The 13,987-nt window shown below is 37.4% G+C and overlaps 1 protein-coding gene and 1 long non-coding RNA gene across 6 annotated transcripts in view; one reads left to right on the top strand and one right to left on the bottom strand.

The window, feature by feature from the left end:
• LOC102628440 (putative disease resistance RPP13-like protein 1) overlaps positions 1 to 13,987 on the top strand; it is a 143,090-nt gene that overhangs the window by 47,114 nt on the left and 81,989 nt on the right. For 2 of the 4 annotated variants that reach the window (XM_052443554.1, XM_052443553.1), the window contains one exon: positions 11,721 to 13,687. In XM_052443554.1, the coding sequence (XP_052299514.1) occupies positions 11,721 to 13,687 (1,967 nt within the window). Of the gene's footprint in view, positions 1 to 11,720; positions 13,915 to 13,987 lie in introns of all 4 variants that reach the window. The other 2 variants (XM_052443555.1, XM_006480215.4) reach the window with 2 other exon arrangements.
• The window catches only part of LOC127903020 (uncharacterized), a 127,009-nt gene that overhangs the window by 32,828 nt on the left and 80,194 nt on the right, over positions 1 to 13,987 (bottom strand). For both annotated transcript variants that reach the window (XR_008055775.1, XR_008055776.1), the window contains exon 2: positions 13,487 to 13,687. This is a non-coding gene — a long non-coding RNA (uncharacterized LOC127903020). The remainder of the gene's footprint in view (positions 1 to 13,486; positions 13,688 to 13,987) is intronic.

The raw sequence follows: 13,987 nt of genomic DNA, 5'->3' as shown, positions 1-13,987 counted from the left end.
TTGCTAGTCATGTCATGCAACTGTATATAGAAAATTATTCAATGCATCACAATACAAAGTCATGAGTGGTAATATATTATTTAGAATTCAGATTATGTATCAACCATATGTACAAGTTTATATATCCTTAATTAAATATTTTACATATATTTTGCGACGTATTGATTTCTTGTAATCAAATTATAGATGATTTCATGTATTCCAACTGTTGATGAATTGACATCATTAAATAGTATTTTTTTTTATTTTGATTAATGATTCAGATATTACGACAAAATTTTCAGTAAAGAAAACAAGTAATAAAAAATTAAATATATAAAAAATTATGGCAAACTTTTCATAATCTTTTCGATCAAATATAAAATTTGCATAAAAATAAATTTTAATCGTAGAATAATTATTAATTAGAGAAATATTTAAAAAATAAGTTGTTCTATACGTAATTAAAAAATCTTTATTAATTAGAGTATTATTAGAGAAATAACTATAAAAATATGGAGACTATTTAAAACATGGAGACTTAGATGACTGCTCAACTTACCCATACTTGAATCCACTAGTTGATGATTTTTAAAATATTTTATATAATAATCAAACGATAAACGACATCTGCGATAAATAAACATATCAAATTACTCATGCTTCTGTAGCGCCAAAAAGCTCGTTCGCGTGGTCTTATTAATATCAAACACGTTTGCCTCTCACTATCAACAAAATTTAAAATTAACTTAAGGACAGCTAATACGACAATTAGATTTATAATAAATCAGTACTGGATGATCATGATTACAATAGACAAATGTAAATTATTAAAATTATACAATATTATGCACGAATTATTTTATTGTCTATTAAATAAAACTAATTAAATTTTTTATTTAATAATTATTTATCAAATAATTTTTAAAATATTTTATACAATAATAAAATGATAATTATCACTTCCATTAGATTGAATTATGCATCTTAGAACATTGAGATCAAATTATATATAATTCAATTTAATTTAATTAATAGTATAATTTACCCAATATCATTTTTACTATCAAGTAAATTGGCTGAAATGCAAAATGTTTCTGTGAATCGCCAGTCATCTCATGCAGCTATATATAGATAATTAGTTAACAAAATTTTTTTATAGCCCTTTTACCATTAAGGTTATCATATATAGAATTTGAATAAAAATAAGGGTTCCTATATAATGTTGTAATTTTTTTAAAGCATCAATAATATTTTAATTGTGTACCATTTATATAATATTTGTGCTAAAGAAAAATAAATAATTTAAAAATAATGATAAACAGTTTGTTAGTTGTTTGGACAATTTTTATAAAATAACTGTGACGACCCTTAATGTTTGAAGTAATTTCACGTAAATAGCATATTTTATTTGAAATTACTTTTCAACCCTCCTTTAAATTTGTATTGTGATAATTGTTTTTAAGTAAATCTTCCAAAATCTATTACCATTAAGTATAAAATATAATATCAAGTAGGTTATTTAATACGAATCAAATAAATAAGTTGTAATTGTAAAATTTACATATGCTATAACACTAATAAATAACACAACTAAATATTTATACTTAAGTAAACGTTATAGTTACAACAATAAACTCAATGGTGAGATTGTTTGTAACCTAAAAAATACTTGATCACTCATGTTTTAATAATTTTTAAAATTGTATATTAAAATGCTCATTATTTTATATAATATTAAGGACTATTGTATAATTGATCATGAAGTATATATTATTTTTAACACCCATTTAATGCACCTATTCTCTAAACTTTTTGTTTTTCTTACAATTAATATTCTTACATGGTAAGAATTTTAAGTTTTACAATGCTATATATTTTCATTTTATTTTCAAATATCATTTTGTTGATTTCATAAAAGTTAAATCTAATATATACTAATGAGCTTTAATTTATGAATTATGAAAGATTATTTTATTGACATCCTTTGATTGTAATTATAAAATTTTATGTTACTAAGAGTCATTACTTTTAATATGGTAATTACTAGTGACAATGAATAAAATATTGCCTCCAATAATATTTACGTGGGAAAAATGTGAAAGAAAATATTTTATATTTTAATATTTTTATTTACATGGTAGGAAATTATCCAAGCCTTATTAAATTTAACTTCCACAAGCTTGCATTCATTTTATTTTCAAATGTCACTTTGTTAATTTTATGAAAGTTAAATCTAACACATATTCCTTATTAACTTTAGTTTATGAATCATTGAAGATTATTTTATTATTATCCTTTGATTGTAATTATAAAACTTTTATTTTACTAAGAGTCATTACTTTTATTATGATAAGTAACAGTGACAATCAATAAAATATTACATCCAATAATATTTAATGGACAAAATGAGAAAAAAATGCATTGTATGTTTTTATATTTTCATTATAAACACATGGTTTGGGATATTTTAACCTAAAATTTTGACAAAATATTTAAGATATTAATATCTCATAGTCTAATGGTTAATATTGAATGTCAAAGCAACATTTCATAATATTATATCCTCCACCATTAGTTTAACCTTTTGTTAAAAAATTAAATCAAAATATTCCTCACTATATAGTTATATAGACAATTTAGACATATATGTTTTTCAATAATAATTGGTGAATAAAATATTTCTCATTTGTTGTGACTCATATCGTATTATTAATAAAACATATATAAAGTATTTTATTTCAATGTTTTCTACTATAATTATTGTTTAGGTATTAATGGTTTGTAATTAAATTCATACAATACAAATTATTTTAAGACTTTATGTAATATCTTTATATAAAATATTATTGAAATAACGTTACTTGTTAATTACATTTATTTTAATGCTATTAAATATATTTCTAACACTAAATGTAAAAGTAAAAATAAATGTAAAATTTTAAAGTAAGAGAATTAATGCATAATAATTTTAACTCCAAAATTATTTTTTATTTCATTTTTTGGTGATTTAAAATATTTATCAATTGATTAGATAAAAAATATTTTAAAATATGAAGAAATATCACAACTTGCATATTATTTGTTACATAATTACTTATTCATTAAAATTAAATTATCGGTGAAGATTCTAATATTAAATCCAATGATCCCATTATTGAATGTGGGATTTTTATCCATTATAATATAAATTTTCTTTTATCAATTAATTAATAAAAATCTATATTTACTTGCAACCCGAGGATTGCTTGTTATGATTTAAATAATTAATTTTTTATTCACTATATCAAATAAATGGTAAACATGGAAACACAAACATCCAAGAGTCCACAACAATCCCATTATCAATGTTGTAAAAACTTATACAATATTATGGAGAAATCCTAAAAAAAATTTAGAGAATAGGTATATTAAATGGGCATTAAAAATAATATATCATTCATGATCAATTATATAATAATCCTTAATATTATATAAAATAATGAGTATTTTAATACAAGATATTAAATTTTATTAAAGCATGTGTGATTAAGTATTTTTTTATGTTACAAGCAATCTCACAAATAAGTTTATCGATGTACCTATGACATTTACTTAAGTATATGTACTTAGTTGTATATAATTAATTTTACAATTGCAACTTATTTATTTGATTTGTGTTAAATAACCAACTTGATATTATATTTCATACTTAATGGTAATAGATTTTGAAAGATTTATTTAAAAAAGATTATCACATTACAAATTTTAAAGAAGGGTTGAAAAGTAATTTTAAATAGAATATGCTATTTAAGCGAAATTGCTTCAAACGCTAAGGGTGGTCATGGTTATTTCACAAAAATTTAACAAATCATTTACCATTATTTTTAAATTATTGTTTTAGTACAAATATTATATAACATTGATTAAATTGAATGGTGCACAATTAAAATATTATTTATACTATAATTTTTTTATAGCATCATAGAGAAACCCTAAAAATAAATATTACTTGTACGATAATTATAAATTAAAGAAATGCCTAAAAAATAGGTTGTTCTATAATATGTAATTCAAAAATTTATTAATTAGAGTGTTGTTGGAGAAATAATTAAAAATAAGTTCCATATGTGCTTAAAAGTTAAATCGGCCCTATAATTGATTATTTATAAAATATTTTAAATAATAATCAAATTGTTGATGCTGAAATCTGTTCGCCTTTTGACCGACCAGATTCTTTCACCAACGCTTGTGTTATCTATTGTTGCTCGTTCACTGGGATTGGAATCGTCCTCCTTTCTCTCAATAGACCTGCGCTCACTAAAAACGGGTCAAAGACGCCGGTGGTTTTGCCGGCGTAAACCCTCCGATGCCTAAGTTAGCTCAAGGTGTTTACGGGAAAATAGTGCAATTTTAGATCTCAAAATGGTTTCTAAATTATTCGGAGTTTATAAGAAAATGGCCTGAGTGTAATTTGGCAGCGTTTTCCCCCTCTCAATTTTTTCTATCCCCTTCTTCATCGACTTCTTCTTCTTTTATAGCTGCTGTTTGTCCCACGTTTTCCGCTTACCCTCTATCCCCCCTTTCTCGAGTTGTCACAGCCCCTCATGGGGCTCTAACTGTTGTATTGTGGCAAACGTGGGATCTTACGTGTCCTTCAACGGTTCTGGGAAAAGCGCAACGGCCGCGATTTTGTGAGATCATGTTCCCGCTTTTCTGGGGAGTGTATATCGGTTCGGTATTAACATCTGGTCGGTATACGCTCCCGTGCTCTGCTCGTATCCTACGGCTGAGGTGATCCATGCCGAGGTGGAGGTAGTAGCATGATCGACCTGATACTTTTATTAACTTAACACCAGTCCCCCAGTTTCTGGTCTTGCGAGTGAAATGAGTTAGGAGTAGAAACTGATAGTCAAATCTTACCAACCTGGGGAGCGTCTCGCCTGGTCTTCCGCTTACCGGGACAGACCTGAGGTACCATCTTCCTTCTAGGTAGATTCCGACCTGAGCATGGGCCTAAATGAGCCTGTCCGTTGCATATCTGGGTTTTCATCTAACCTGGCCTCTTGTAACGGTTGGTGACGTGGCATCTCCAAACCCTTCGTATTTGAAATTTGAAATGACGGGCTATCTGCCCTCGATGTACGGTGAGTGAGCTGGCGTCTCCATCACTTAAATGCTTTCATTTCCCCTTTTTTGTTTCAAATCCCTAGACTTACATTGCCATTGTTTCGTTACTCGTCTCTCTATCGCTAACCTACCCACTTTCTGAACTCTACTCACACTTCCTGCGTCCGGAGTCTCTTCTTGTTGGCCTTTCCTCTGTCACGGCAGCGCTATCAGGGCTAGTTCATTTCAGGTATTGCTTTCAATCTCTTCTCTGGTTGTTGTTGATTGGGTTTCGTGTTGCCCCCTTTTGTATCCATGTATCCGAGTTTTCTTTATTTTCTTTTGGGATTCCGATATGTCAAATCGGAGAAGAAAGTTAATAGTTGATGAGGGTGATGAAGAATCAGGGGATTCAGGCCTCAACGTGCCAATACCCACCGATTTCTTGGGTCCCTCCAGTAGTGTAGGTCCTTCCCATGGTGGGGATACCCTTGAGTACCCACACCCCCTAGTTGTTTCTCCCTCCCCTGAACTAGAGCTTGTAGGAAATAGAGGTGGACCTGCGTCAGGCTCTGGTGAGAACCACAGCTTTGGTGGGGTTGGGATCCCTGAAGGAGTTGGCGATGGTGAGGGGAGCAGTTCCGGACCGAGCAGACCTGCTCAGAAAAGGAACCTAGGCCATAGGGTGGAGGCTGATTCCTACCCTATTGATATCATGGCTTGTGCCACCACTCCCACTGATCTATTTAAACTTAGGAACCTCTACAACATCCCCAACGAGGTTCTTCTTGTAGTTCCTGGAAAATGTGATGTCCCTAGTCGGCCTCCGAAAGAGTATGTGACGATGCACTTGAAGAGTTTCAGACTAGGAGCTCGGCTGCCCCTTCAACCTTATTTTGCCAAGATACTGGGCGGTATGCACCTGGCCCCAGGTCAGTTACACCCAAATGGGTGGAGGGTTCTCTCGGCAATGTTTGTGTTGTGGGAGAGGTGCGGGTCGGAGGAGCCTTCTCTTGTTGAAGTGAAACATCTGTATCAGTTGCAGAGTAGCCCGAAGGAGGCAGGCTGGTACTATTTCATGTCCAGTTCTGCAAAGAGGAAACCGATCACTGGGTTTCCATCTTCATGTAAAAATTGGAAGAACAAATTCTTCTTTGCTGGAGGGAACTGGTGTCCAGCAGTTCGGTCGCTTGGTGGGGACATTTATCTTCCCACCCATTTTGTCACCCCAGGTCGTTCATTTTTGCCTATATTCTTAATTAAATTGCTATTTATTGGGTTCTTTAACCTTTTGTGCTATTTCAGAGTCGTGGGGTCTGATCGGGGGGCTTGAAGATCGGCCTTTGCTTCAGGTGGAAACGGCTCTATTGAACGCGTCTACCTGCCAAGACCTCCTGTCATCAACAAGTCTGGTTGGCTCGGGTTTAGTGGACATAGCTGCCGGGATGGATAGCAAGATTCTCAGTGCTATGACCAGAAAGCGCGGTCGGGCTTCGAGCAGCTCCAGCAACCCCCCTCCTCCTCCGAAGAAAACCAGCGTCGGCCCTTCTAAGGCGCCTGTCCCTGCTCTGCCCCCTCCCCCACCCCGCAGGAGTGGCGGGGAGAGAAATTCTGACAAGAGTCCTGAGGTCAGCTTCCAGTCTGGGGACCGATCTTCTCCTCTACCATCTCGGGATCAAGGGGACTACCTGAGCCCGTATCAAAAGGATTACAAAAAAGCGGTGGGGCCTAAGATGGTGAAGGACATCGAGAGTATGAACCTCTCCGAATTAGCTGCTTCTGTTCAGAGAGTGTCCTTCAGGTTGGCCACCATGGTTTCGTGCTACAAGATTGGGTCCGCGCGCCATGAGAAGAAGCTCCAAGCTGACAATCAGGAGTTGAAAAAGAAAGCTGAATCTGCTGATCGTTCCAAGGAAAAGTTGGCCGAGCTGAACAAGCAGATTATAGAGCTGGGGGAGAAGGTTGCTATTGCTGAATCTACTTCCTCCAAGCTTGAGGGTGAGTTGGGTGGTCTGAAGTCTGGCCTTCAGGTTACCCAGAGTGAAAGAGATACTTTAAGGACCGCCCTTGAGGGAGAAATCAAATCCCTGAGTGAACAGCTGGCTGAGGAGAAAAGTAGATTCGCTGATGTGGATGACCGGCTGGATGCCAAGTATAACTCCGGGGTGGCTTTCAGCTATAAGTGCATCATGTCTGTGCTTAAGGAGGAGTACCCCGAGCTCGACATGAGCAAGTTGGAGGCTGGAGTGGAGAGATATATGGCTGAGGCCGGCCAAGCTGATAAGGAGCAAGATCAGGTTGAGGCTCCTTTAAATGGGGTGCAGGAGGGGGAAGCTGGGGGACGTGCCTTGGAAGCGGGACAAGGGTCCATGCCGTCTCCTCCCGGTATTGCTGATCGTCCACCTCCAGAGATAGCTGATCCCTCACCGACTGAAGCCGTTGGCCACCTTAATCCTTAGATCTCTTTTTGTATAAACTCCAGATTTTCATTAACTTGTAAACATTTAAATGCTTATAAATTTTTTGATGTTCTTTACCGGCCTTCTTTTCTCAATTTTGCTTATAAATTGTTTCTGCAAACTAATTTGATAACTTATTTGATTTTACCTGTTGGTTCTTTAGTGTACCGAGCAGGAATAGGCACTTATTTACCGTAGTAGAGTTTTTGTAGAATTAGCTGCTGGTCTTTCGTTGACCGAGCAGAGACAGGCACTTGCTTGCCTTAGTAAAATTCTTGTAGAATTAGCTGCTGGTCTTTCGTGGACCGAGCAGAAACAAGCACTTGCTTGCCTTAGTAAAATTTCTTGCAAATTTAGCTGCTGGTCTCTCGTCGACCGAACAGAGGCAGGCACTTTCTTGCCTTAGTAGATTAGCTGCTGGTCTTTCGTTGACCGAGCAGAAACAAGCATTTGCTTGCCTTAGTAAAATTTCTTGCAAATTTAGCTGCTGGTCTTTCGTTGACCGAGCAGAGGCAGGCACTGTTTTGCCTTAGTAGATTAGCTGCTGGTCTTTCGTTGACCGAGCAGAGGCAGGCGCTGTTTTGCATTAGTAGATTAGCTGCTGGTCTTTCGTTGACCGAGCAGAGGCAGGCACTGTTTTGCCTTAGTAGATTAGCTGCTGGTCTTTCGTTGACCGAGCAGAAACAAGCACTTGCTTGCCTTAGTAAAATTTCTTGCAAATTTAGCTGCTGGTCTCTCGTTGACCGAGCAGAAACAAGCATTCACCTGCCTTAGTAAATTCTTCGTACAATTAGCTGCTGGTCTTTCGTTGACCAAGCAGAAACAGGCACTCAATTGCCTTAGTATAATTTTTATTGGGCTTGCTGACAGGGGTATTTCATACTGAATTCATCTTTATTGAATTTCGAATGCGTTACAGAAATGTGGAATATATGTGTGTCACAAATCACCGTGCTCATAACAGAAATATCTTATCCAAATGAAAACTAGTACAGCACTTTGCTTACTGGAAGTACTTTTTCAAGTGCTCGACGTTCCACGACCTCTTCACCTCTCGTCCGTCTGGATATGCCAGCTTGTAGGCTCCTGGTCCAGTTGCTCATATCACCCTGTACGGGCCTTCCCATTTCGGTCCAAGAGCTCCATGGTTGGGATTCCTGGTGTTTTGGTTCACCTTCCTGAGCACCCAATCTTCTGTTCGGAACTGCCTCACGCGTACTTTCTTGTTGTAATAACGCATGACCCTTTGCTGACACTGGGCCACTTTCTGCGAGGCCCCTTCCCTTTTCTCCTCAAGCAGGTCCAGGCTTAAGCAGATCTGCTCGTCATTTTGCAATTTCCCGAAGGGTGATTGTCTCCCCCGATTCGTTATCCTCCCTCAAAGCGTCCTTCCTTGACAAATCTATGTCTACTTGTTCTCTGTCTCTCCGGTAAGTGCTGATTCGGTGGTAGCTTTTTATCCAGCTCCCCACAGACGGCGCCAAAATGTTGATGCTGAAATCTGCTCGCCTTTTGACCGACCAGATTCTTGCACCAACGCTTGTGTTATCTACTGTTGCTCGTTCACTGGGATTGGAATCGTCCTCCTTTCTCTCAATAGACCTGCGCTCACTAAAAACGGGTCAAAGACGCCGGTGGTTTTGCCGGCGTAAACCCTCCGATGCCTAAGTTAGCTCAAGGTGTTTACGGGAAAACAGTGCAATTTTAGATCTCAAAATGGTTTCTAAATTATTCGGAGTTTATAAGAAAATGGCCTGAGTGTAATTTGGCAGCGTTTTCCCCCTCTCAATTTTTTCTATCCCCTTCTTCATCGACTTCTTCTTCTTTTATAGCTGCTGTTTGTCCCACGTTTTCCGCTTACCCTCTATCCCCCCTTTCTCGGGTTGTCACAGCCCCTCATGGGGCTCTGACTGTTGCATTGTGGCAAACGTGGGATCTTACATGTCCTTCAACGGTTCTGAGAAAAGCGCAACGGCCGCGATTTTGTGAGATCATGTTCCCGCTTTTCTGGAGAGTGTATATCGGTTCGGTATTAACATCTGGTCGGTATACGCTTCCGTGCTCTGCTCGTATCCTACGGCTGAGGTGATCCATGCCGGGGTGGAGGTAGTAGCATGATCGACCTGGTACTTTTATTAACTTAACACAAATTATAAATGACATCAATGATAATTTAATAAACAAATCAAATTACTCATACTTGTTTAGTGATGAAAAATGTGCTTGCGTGGTCGTGTTAATATCGAAAGCGTTTGCCTCTCACTATTAGCAGAAAATAAAATTAATTTAAAGATAGCTAATGCAAAAGTTAAATTTATAATAAATTAATATTAGATAGTCATTCTTACAATAAACAAATCTAAATTATTAAAATTATATAACATTACATACAAGATTTTTTTTATTGTCTATTAGATAAAACTATTTAAATATTTGATTAGTAATTAATTATCAAATAATTTTAAAATAATTTATATAATAATCAAATGATAAAAAATAAATAACCCAACTGACTTGACTTTAGCGGCAGAAACGCGTGGACCTGATCATAAAAAATAAAGCTTTGTCTTTTGTGTATCCCATTTCACATTGCATTCTCTTGCTTGCTCTTACTCTTAATCTTCATTCACAAATCACAACCACAAACTAGACTTTCTTCAATTTCTGCGCCTTTTCTTCTTTGTTTTTCCTTCAACCACGAAAAAAAAAAATGTCATTCATCGGAGAGGCGGTGCTTACTGTGTCAGTTGAGTTGCTGATCGAAAAGCTGGCTTCAAAGGGACTTGAACTGTTCACACGGCATGAGAAGTTGAAGGCTGATCTCATCAAGTGGAAGGGAATGTTGGAGATGATTCAGGCAGTGCTTGCTGATGCTGAGGATAGGAAGACAAAGGACAAGGCTGTGAAGAAATGGCTCGACAATCTTCAGAACTTGGCTTATGATGCTGAAGACGTGTTGGATGAGCTTGAAACTGAAGCTCTACGGAAGGAGTTGCTGCTTCAAGAACCATCTGCTGCTTATCAACCCAGTACTAGCACGAGTAAGTTTCGTAAGATCATTCCTACTTGCTGCACCAATTTTAGCCCTCGATCTATTCAGTTTGAATCCAAAATGGTGTCGCAAATAGAGGATGTCACTGCTCGGCTGCAGAGTATTATTTCAACGCAAAAAGACCTGCTGACAATGAAAAATGTAATTTCAGACGGGAAGTCTAGAATAAATGTCGGGCAAAGATTACCCACGACATCTTTGGTGAACGAGGACGAAGTTTATGGCAGGGAAAAAGATAAGGAGGCAATTGTTGAGTTGCTGTTGAGGGATGATTTAAGAGCTGATGATGGATTCTCTGTTGTTTCTATTAAGGGGTTGGGCGGCGTTGGGAAGACAACTCTTGCTCAGCTTGTAAATAAAGATGATCGAGTGCAACGTCATTTTCAGATCAAAGCGTGGACTTGTGTCTCTGAGGATTTCGATGTTTTTACGGTTTCAAAATCGATCCTAAATTCCATTGCTAGTGATCAGTGTACCGATAAAGATGATTTAAATTTGCTGCAAGAGAAACTGAAGAAGCAACTATCTGGTAAGAAATTTTTGCTGGTTTTGGACGATGTGTGGAACGAAAATTACAATTCTTGGAGAGCCCTGAGCTGTCCCTTTGGAGCTGGTGCATCCGGAAGTAAGATTGTCGTCACACATCGCAATCAAGGTGTTGCAGAAACAATGAGAGCTGTTTCAACTAAAACATTGAAAGAGTTGTCGGACGATGACTGTTTGCGTGTGCTCATTCAACACTCCTTGGGGGCTAGGGATTTCAACATTCCTCAATCCTTGAAGGAAGTTGCAGAGAAGATAGTGAAGAAGTGCAAAGGATTGCCTTTGGCTGCGAAAACTCTTGGCGGCCTTTTACGAGGCAAAGATGACTTGAATGACTGGGAAATTGTGCTCAATGCTAACATATGGGATTTACAAGAGGACAAATGTGATATTATACCAGCCCTAAGAGTGAGCTACCATTTTCTTCCTCCACAGTTGAAACAGTGCTTTGCATACATCTCATTGTTTCCCAAAGATTATGAATTTGAAGAAGAGCAGATAATTTTATTGTGGACGGCTGAAGGTTTCTTGGATCAAGAATACAATGGAAGGAAAATGGAAGATTTGGGCCGCCAGTTCGTTCGGGAGTTACATTCAAGGTCGTTATTTCAACTGTCAAGTAAAGATACATCCCGATTTGTGATGCATGATCTAATCAATGACCTTGCTCGATGGGCTGCAGGGGAGCTATACTTCAGAGTGGAGGATACATTAGCAGGTGAAAACCAACAGAAGTTTTCTCAAAGTCTTCGTCATTTTTCGTACATTCGTGGACGATATGATGGCGACACTAGGTTTGAGTTCATCTGTGACGTGCAACATTTGCGAACCTTTTTACCAGTGAAGTTATCAGATTTCGATGAAAATTATTTGGCTTGGAGTGTTCTTCAGAGGCTGTTGAATCTCCCACGCTTAAGGGTCTTTTCGTTGTGTGGGTATTGTAACATCTTCAGCCTACCAAATGAAATTGGAAATTTGAAGCATTTACGCTTTCTAAACTTGTCAAGAACTAATATTCAGATTTTGCCTGAGTCAATTAACTCACTGTACAACTTGCATACAATTTTATTAGAAGACTGTCATCAGCTCAAGAAGATGTGTAAAGACATGGGAAACCTGACGAAATTGCATCATCTAAGAAATTCTGATGTCTATTTATTGGAGGAAATGCCGAATGGATTCGGTAAATTAACTTGTCTCTTGACATTGGGTAGATTTGTTGTGGGAAAAGACAGTGGTTCTGGGCTACGAGAGTTAAAGTCTTTGACGCATCTTCGGGGTACACTTGAAATTTTGAGTTTAGAGAATGTGAAATGTGTTGGCGATGCTATTGAGGCCCAATTAAACAACAAAGTGAATCTTAAATCTTTATTGCTCGAATGGAGTGCATGGCGCGTTCAGAACCTTGACCAGTGTGAATTTGAGACACGTGTTCTTACCATGCTAAAACCACAGCAAGATCTACAGGAGCTCACCATCATAGGCTTCGGAGGTACAAAATTTCCAACTTGGCTAGGATATTCCTCATTCTCAAAATTGGTGCTCCTAAAATTTGAAGGTTGTGGCAAGTGTACATCTTTGCCATCAGTAGGGCAACTACCATTTCTAAAGAAACTTGTGATAAGTGGAATGGGTAGAGTAAAGAGCGTGGGGTCGGAGTTTTATGGAAGCAGTTGCTCAGTGCCCTTTCCATCACTGGAGACTCTTTCTTTTACGAATATGCAAGAATGGGAAGAGTGGATTCCTTGTGGATCTGCTCAAGAAGTTAATGAAGTGTTTCCTAAGCTGCGAAAGCTTTCTCTTTTCAATTGTTCTAAACTTCGAGGAACATTGCCCAAACGTCTTCTTTTATTGGAGAAGCTTGTCATCGTAGGTTGTGAACAGTTGCTAGTGACAATCCAATGTCTTCCAGCTCTCAGTGAATTACAAATCAAGGCATGTAAAAGGGTGGTGTTGAGCAGCCCAATTGACCTTAGCTCATTGAAATCAGTGCGTTTAGGGGATATGGCAAATGAAGTGGTTTTAGCAGGTCTATTTAAACAAGGGCTACCTAAATTGGAAAATTTAGAAATTGTTAAAGTTCGAGAGCAAACATATTTATGGCAGAGTGAAACTCGGTTGCTGCAAGACATTAGATCCCTTAATCGGTTGCAGATTTCAAGATGTCCCCAACTACTTTCCTTGGTAACAGAGGAAGAACATGACCAACAACTGCCAGAGTTGCCGTGCAGACTTCAATTTTTGGAATTGGGTGATTGTGAAGGCCTTACAAAGCTACCACAAGCATTGCTCACCCTTAGTTCCCTTACAGATATGCGGATATTAGGCTGCGCTTCCCTTGTTTCCTTTCCTCAGGCTGCTCTACCTTCCCAGTTGAGATCAATTGAAATTGAAGAATGCGATGCTTTGGAAACCTTACCTGAGGCATGGATGCACCACTCCAATTCATCTCTTCAGAGTTTGGCGATTCAGCGTTGTAATTCACTTGTTTCATTTCCACAGGTTGCTCTGCCTTCCCAGTTGAGAACAGTTAGTATTCAAGAATGCAATGCTTTGAAATCCTTACCTGAGGCATGGATGCAAAATAGCAGTACCTCTCTTGAAAGTCTAAACATTGATAGATGTCATTCTTTGAGATATATTGCTAGAATCCAGCTACCTTCAAGCCTGAAGCGGCTGATTGTTAGCCACTGTCATAATTTGAGGACTTTGGTGGGGGAACAGGACATCTGCTGTAGCAGCAGGGGGTGCACCTCCCTCACATCCTTTTCTGCCACGCTGGAGCACCTTGAGGTCAGCTCTTGCTCGAATCTTGCTTTCTTGTCTTGGAATAGGAATCTACCTCAGGCTCTTAAGTACCTTCGTG

Source organism: Citrus sinensis, chromosome 6 (genome assembly GCF_022201045.2).
Source record: "Citrus sinensis cultivar Valencia sweet orange chromosome 6, DVS_A1.0, whole genome shotgun sequence".
Taxonomy (NCBI): Eukaryota; Viridiplantae; Streptophyta; class Magnoliopsida; order Sapindales; family Rutaceae; genus Citrus; species Citrus sinensis.
The sequence above is the reverse complement of the archived record's forward strand: the minus strand, read 5'-3'. Positions and strand labels throughout refer to the sequence as shown.